This window comes from Alosa pseudoharengus, unplaced genomic scaffold, assembly GCF_046254945.1.
Source record: "Alosa pseudoharengus isolate Yale_2024_CS ecotype anadromous, Long Island Sound unplaced genomic scaffold, YU_APseudo_1.1 YU_APseudo_1.1_scf_1, whole genome shotgun sequence".
Lineage (NCBI taxonomy): Eukaryota > Metazoa > Chordata > Actinopteri > Clupeiformes > Clupeidae > Alosa > Alosa pseudoharengus.
The window spans coordinates 6455147-6462446 of NW_027468564.1; the positions used below are offsets into that span (position 1 = coordinate 6455147).

The following is a 7300-nucleotide window of genomic DNA, read 5'->3' on the forward strand; positions in this document are numbered from 1 at the left end:
TGGAAATGTGGCAGGGAGGGTCAAGGGTGAGTTCACAGGGCATCTTCCACCCAGTCACCTGCCAACATCGCTTTTTACTGAGAATTTGATGTTTCTTTATCAACCAGCTTTGTTTGTGTTTGTTCATTTGTTTGTTTGTCATGTTCCATTTGTTTGTTTCCTTATGATTGTTGACCATCAAGCCCCTCCCCCCATTCACATAGCCCCACCCTCTTTCTCCCATTTTTGTGTTCGTCATATAAGCTTACGGCAGGATTTTTTTTTTTTTTTTTTTTGGCAAAGATACGAGTCCTGTCTTATGAGGAATGCGTTAGGATATCTTGCCTGCTTTTCATTGTTTGTTAGTGTTGTTGTTTTTTTTTTGTTTATTATTATTATTATTATTATGAATAACAATCTTTGACTCAATGTTTTTCTGAGATCTGCAGTGCTTTGTAGAACCGTGCGTCGGGAAGTGAACAGGTTTCCACTGGACACTGTCTCCCTGATCAGAAAGCCTTATACTGTCTCTACGAATCAGTTTTGAATTGTCATTATTTTTTTTTTATTTTGATTTGAGCAGTCAAACTTACATGATGTCTGGGGCAAGAACAAAAATTTAAAACTGGTGTATGTTAAAAATATTTATAATGACTTGTATAAATATATAAATATATAATAATAATAATATCATTATTTTGTTTGGATTTTGGTGTTGGCTGACACTGAATGCTCAGATGTATTGAGAACAGGGGCAGAAGCCTATTAAACCACACCCCTTTGCAAAAGGTTTCTGATTGTACTGTATGTCTTTTACTAGCTAGCCTCCGATGGGGTTTCATAGACTCAGAAACCCAATCAGCTTGTCTACTCGAGGGCACCCATCCTCTTTGTTCTGATTGGACAGCATCCGTCATCTCTGTTCTGATTGGACGGCACCATCTTTATCGTGGCTTCTTTCCTTCTTCAGTGTAATTAAATCAGTCATATAATAGTGTTTCCTTGGGGTGCAAAGTCAGCTGCTTTTGTTTGTTTGATTGTTTGTTTGGGTAGGTCTAACAAGCACGCAGGCATGTATGCCGCCTAAGTGGAGATGTTGTGAAAAAAAGCAAGCCTCTGGCTCGGCACTTCAAAAAGCCAGGTTGGGGAAACAGCAGGAGGCTGCAGGTTTTTTTTTTTTTTTTAAGTTTTAAAAGTGCACCAAATAAAATTAACATGGAGAAAACGCAAAGGTGGTTTTGAGCTACGGTAGAATCTTTTAAAGAATGATGTTTTTTGTTTTATTGTCGCACATTTCTGGAAGCTGTACAACTTTATTTCTGTTTTTTTTTTTCTTTTAATTAGTTTGTATTCTATTTTTTGTTTATTTTGTGTAGTTTTCCCCCCTTTTCTTTGAGCATCTCTGCTCCTGTCTTGTTTCCGAACTGAATAAATGCCATTATATTGTGAATACCTCAGGATTTTTTTGGAAAAGTAAAGCTGAAAAAAAAAACTACAAAAAAAAATAAAATTAAATATGAAAAAGAAATAAAAATTAAACTTCCAAAAACACTGATTACGTGGCTACTAATTTGTTCAGATGTGATGTACATTGAAAATGTTTCATGCTGCAGTTTGGACTATTGTTCATTCTTCCTAACGGTAAATGAACAGGTCAGTTTAGAACCTCATTATGACACCACAGACGACATTAAACCTCATCATTTGCCCAGTCAGAAAGGTGTTTTATTGGTAACGGGGCCCTGTGGCAAACACCTCACTGTGGCCTAATACAGTCAGTTCTGCAGTACCATACATACAACTGATTTTGTTTTTTTAACGGGTCAGCCGAGTCCTTGCCATTAAATAAAGACTTTACAAGCTTGGCACGGTCATTCTCAGGGAGTCTCTCGTATACCAAATGCTCTGTTGGGCCCCTGGACGTCAAGTTAATGGTGGGTCACAAGAGTCCTTCACAAGCGTGTAAACTTATTTTCCCCCAGAAAAATGCCTCCCCCAGACATCAATTATCAAGTTAACTCATGAACTATTAAACAATCTCCCTCTACTAGCAATACATATGGAAAGAAGATATCTTCATTTTCCCACGGGCATACAGAACTGTCTGTGAAGACATACTTTTATACGAACTAAAATGAAACAGAAAAAAGAAAACCCAGACGCTACAGTACAACAGGTGAGCTCTCAAAGCTGTTTGGAGAAGACAAGAAAATACAACATGTACAAAATACATATACATGTACAAAAGATAAAATAAAAAATATAGTTTTATATACACAATATTAACAGTAAACGGTAATGAAAGAGCAACTGGAGGCACCTTTACACACACACGTCTGGTTATTTGATGATGTTGAGGCACATGTTTAGCAGCTCGCACCACACAGGCGCACACACACACACCTTTTCTGAGCTGCACTTCAACAAAGGACAATCTGTGGGGCTGTCAGATTTCATAAGTTGTTCGTGTTTAACATACACACACTGCACACGCATAGATCTATCTATCCACACACACACACACACACACACATCTGGTTATTTGATGATGTTGAGGCACATGTTTAGCAGCTCACTCACTCAGCTGATAGTTCGTTGATGTTGGGGCACATGTTCAGCAACACACACACACTCAGCTGATAGTTCGTTGATGTTGGGGCACATGTTCAGCAACAAACACACACACACACTCACTCAGCTGATAGTTTGTGGATGTTGGGGCACACACACACACACACACTCAGCTGATAGTTTGTGGATGTTGGGGCACACACACACACACACACACACACTCAGCTGATAGTTCGTGGATGTTGGGGCACACACACACACACACACACACACACTCACTCAGGTGATAGTTTGTTGATGTTGGGGCACACACACACACACACACACACACTCACTCAGGTGATAGTTTGTTGATGTTGGGGCACACACACACACACACACACACACACACACACACACACACACACACACACACACACACTCAGGTGATAGTTTGTTGATGTTGGGGCACACACACACACACTCACTCAGCTGATAGTTCGTGGATGTTGGGGCACACACACACACACACACACTCACTCAGGTGATAGTTTGTTGATGTTGGGGCACATGTTCAGCAACACACACACACACACACACTCACTCGGCTGATAGTTTGTTGATGTTGGGGCACACACACACACACTCACTCAGCTGATAGTTCGTGGATGTTGGGGCACATGTTCAGCAGGGCGCAGCAGACGGTGACGATCTTGTCGAGCAGCGGCAGCTGGTCGGCGCCCCCTGGTGGTGGGGGCAGCAGCATGTTGACGGGCACCGTCATCCTCTCCAGCAGCATGAAGTGCTGCTGCACCCGGCTCGCCTCCGCCACCTGCTGCAGGTGCACGCGTACGTTCGCCACCTGCGCCCGCGTCTCCTCCGGGCCCTTCACGTCCAACTGCCGCCGGCCCTTCCCGAACGCCGACGACTTCACCTGCGCGCACATGACGCCCACGCTCTCCTTGAGGGCGAAGCCGCGCTCCGCCAGCACGTAGTCTCCGCTCGAGAGCCGCTCCAGGATCCCGCTGGCCTCCGCAACCTGCAGCGCCCCCATGAGGAAGGGAGGACAGTTAGCGCTAATCCCATATCAACTCCTCTTCCCTGACAGTTATCTTTAATCCCATATCAACACCATGAGGAAGGGGGCACAGTTAGCGCTAATCCCATATCAACACCATGAGGAAAGGGAGCGCAGTTATCTTTAATCCCATATCAACACCATGAGGAAAGGGAGCGCAGTTATCTTTAATCCCATATCAACACCATGAGGAAAAGGGAGCGCAGTTATCTTTAATCCCATATCAACACCATGAGGAAAGGGAGCGCAGTTATCTTTAATCCCATATCAACTCCTCTTCCCTGACAGTTAGCTTTAATCTTATATCAACACCATGAGGAAAGGAGCACAGTTATCTTTAATCCCATATCAACAACATGAGGAAGGAGGCACAGTTATCTTTAATCCCACATCAACTCCTCTTCCCTGACAGTTAGCTTTAATCTTATATCAACACCATGAGGAAAGGAGCACAGTTATCTTTAATCCCATATCAACAACATGAGGAAGGAGGCACAGTTATCTTTAATCCCACATCAACTCCTCTTCCCTGACAGTTAGCTTTAATCTTAACACCATGAGGAAAGGAGGACAGTTAGCTTTAATCTTATATCAACACCATGAGGAAAGGAGCACAGTTATCTTTAATCCCATATCAATACCATGAGGAAGGGAGGACAGTTATCTTTAATCCCATATCAACTCCTCTTCCCTGACAGTTAGCTTTAATCTTAACACCATGAGGAAAGGAGCACAGTTATCTTTAATCCCATATCAACACCATGAGGAAGGAGGCACAGTTATCTTTAATCCCACATCAACTCCTCTTCCCTGACAGTTAGCTTTAATCTTAACACCATGAGGAAAGGAACACAGTTATCTTTAATCCCATATCAACACCATGAGGAAGGAGGCACAGTTATCTTTAATCCCACATCAACTCCTCTTCCCTGACAGTTAGCTTTAATCTTAACACCATGAGGAAAGGAGCACAGTTATCTTTAATCCCATATCAATACCATGAGGAAGGGAGGACAGTTATCTTTAATCCCATATCAACACCATGAGGAAAGGGGCACAGTTAGCGCTAATCCCATATCAACACCTGCAGCGCCACTGTGAGGAAGGGAGGATAGCTTATAAAATGCACAATCGAAGTCTCATAGACAGACTGAAGTAGCTTGTTGTATACTGCACCATCAACTGCAACAGTATGTCACAAAGTTCTACAGACAGACTGAAGTGAATAATTCTGGACTATCATTAATGGCTAATACTGGTAGTCCAGCCGTACTGCGGAGAACACCCGCTCGGATGGCAAAGAAGTCACAGGCACACTCAAGTAGGAAATTGGATTAATAATGTTGATTGATAAATATAGTTAGACTGATCAATCTACCTGCATGTTGGTGCCCCCCCCCCTCATGGATCAATAAAGTCGATTTATAAATAAAATTAGACTGAAGTGTCAATCTACCTGCATGTCGGTGGCCCGTATCTTGGATTAATAAAGTTGACTGATCAATAAAGTTACACTATCTAACGTTACCTGCATGTCGGTGGCCCGTCCCCCTATGGCGGGCGAGATGAAGGCAATGGCCCCCTGCGGCGTCATGGCGACCAGGTACTTCATGGTGTAGGTGTGTCGCTGGTAGGAGTAGGTCTGCTCTCGTCCCTTCATGCTGTTGGGCCTCTGTATGGGGATCTCCAGGCAGTCCAGCACGACGACGGCGGATGCCGCGTGCCCCAGGGACGAGGCGTAGGCCGGGGGAACGGCGGCCAGCAGGCTGCTCCTCTCGGGCCAGCGCACCAGCGGGCTCAGCTGGGCGTGCAGCGCATGCACCGTCGCACGGAACGCGCGCGCCACCGTCTCCGGGGCAACGCCGAACAGGTGGCTCAGGTGGCCCACGGGCAGGTCCAGCCGCAGGCGCATCAGCGTGAGGAGAAGCTTCTGGAAGGGCGAGAGCGGCGGCGGCGTTGTCGGCGGAGTCGTCGACGGCGATGAGGTCGTGTCTGTGGCGTGGCGGTGGCGATGTTCGTCGTCGTCGTCGTCGGACAGGTGGGGCAGGACGTGCTGGAGGATGCCCATGAGCACGGCGAAGCACTGCAGCCCGGTGTAGTAGCGCACCTTGTCGTCGTCCTCCTCCAGGAAGAGCTCGTCGAAGCGCCGTCGCTCCAGCTCGTAGCGCAGCTCCTGGTTCTCCGCCAGCAGACGGTTGATCTGGTCCCGCCGCACCGAGCAGAACTCGCACTCGGACCGCTCCCCCCCGCCGCCGCCTCCGCCGCCACCCGTCCCGCCGTTCTGATTGTCCTCGCCGAGCTCCTGTAGCTCGTCTCCATCTCCATCTCCACCTGCGCCGGTGGTGGTGGTGTTGGTGGTGGCCTCGCTGGGCTCGTCCTGCTTCAGGAGCAGATGGGGCGCCCAGTCAGGGTCCTCTTCAAGCATATCATTGGCTGGCTGACCTACTGACACACAGAACATCGTCAGAGGTTACAAAACCCCAGTGGATTTACAAACACACTAAATAAAATGAAACCTTAAGATTTCAGCCAATTGTTTAATTTATGTGGATCAACATTCCGACAGATTGTAATAATTAGGTGATAAATAAATAAACAAAATCATTGTTACTTTATCTTTTTTTGGGGGTGGGGGGGGGTAACAAATAATTTGTCACAGTTCCATACTGATAGGATAAAACCCTCTGACACGCCCACCAAACGAGAGAGGACCACCTAAAACGCACATTGCTGCACACTGTTGCAACCAAACATGTCAATCGTAACATTGTGGTAAGAATGCCCTCGGAAAAGCCAGTTGCTTATAGACTAGACGCTCAGCTCAGCCCTCTGATCTAAACAACAAGGCGGTCCCTACTGCATTAACCAATCAAGACTCCACCAAAATAGATTGACATGCCTGCCTACCTCTTATTTTGTGTGCACGCGGTAAACTGAAGGGGCGAATTGTAGCGGAATTCAACTTGCAAAACATGCGAGAAGTGTTTTCACAATTTGTGCACAAACATGATAATGATAGATGGGCCCACATACTCAGCAGCTAACAACAAACGATATAGAAAGTAATTAAAGACACTAGTTTGCTGAATTTAGATACACGTGTAGCTATTTGTTGAGCTAACTCACCGGACTGGAAATGCCGCGAACACACCTTCATTGATACAGGGATTTTGTCGAAAGTTAAGTCGGACCGTCCCACCGCGGCTATCCAAGCCATCCGACGTCTCTTTGTTATGTCAGAGAGTTGGGTTCCCCCGGTCTGCTTCCACGCCGGGAAACGGTAAAAAGACAACCCGTTGTCCAGTTTTCTGCCTTGGTGGTCGTGGGAGAAAGCCCTACAGCTTATAACGCAGCATTGATTGCCACCCATTTCGACTCCGACAGACGAAATCGTAGCGTTGAGGAAAACTTTCTTTAACAAATTAGAAACCTGCAACTTCGCTCCACAACGTCTCCAGCAAACCAGCTGGCTCCTGTGGGAGCCACGGGGAATATGGCGGCTCGTTCAGGTGATAACGTAACGTGATGTCACATCCTTTCCCCCCAGGACTGCCCCATGAATTCCAAGACCAAGAGGGCAAATAGCAAGACAAGATAGTCTGAATAACTTCACTAAAAGGCAATTGAATTAGGTCTATTGGAAAACGTGGATATACTTTTGCCAAAATGTGATCTAGAAGAGGTGTGCAATTT

The 7300-nt window shown here is 46.0% G+C and overlaps 1 protein-coding gene across 1 annotated transcript; it reads right to left on the bottom strand.

Moving 5' to 3' along the window:
- Positions 1 to 1730: 1730 nt before the first annotated feature.
- On the bottom strand, positions 1731 to 7058 carry LOC143116696 (uncharacterized). Its single transcript, XM_076277977.1, has 3 exons — positions 6734 to 7058; positions 5136 to 6049; positions 1731 to 3568 (listed from the first exon to the last, which is right to left on the bottom strand). The coding sequence occupies exons 1-3, from the start codon at positions 6975 to 6977 to the stop codon at positions 3176 to 3178; spliced, it is 1551 nt and encodes a 516-aa protein (XP_076134092.1). The 5' UTR covers positions 6978 to 7058; the 3' UTR covers positions 1731 to 3175.
- Between the last annotated feature and the right edge of the window lie 242 nt (positions 7059 to 7300).

Coding starts and splice junctions, on each gene's coding strand:
- LOC143116696 (XM_076277977.1), bottom strand. CDS start 6,977: ATGGGTGGCAATCAATGCTGCGTTATAAGCTGTAGGGCTTTCTCCCAC. Junction 6,050..6,733: donor TTCGCGGCATTTCCAGTCCG/GTGAGTTAGCTC, acceptor GTGTGTCAGTAG/GTCAGCCAGCCAATGATATG. Junction 3,569..5,135: donor GACGGGCCACCGACATGCAG/GTAACGTTAGAT, acceptor GGGGCGCTGCAG/GTTGCGGAGGCCAGCGGGAT.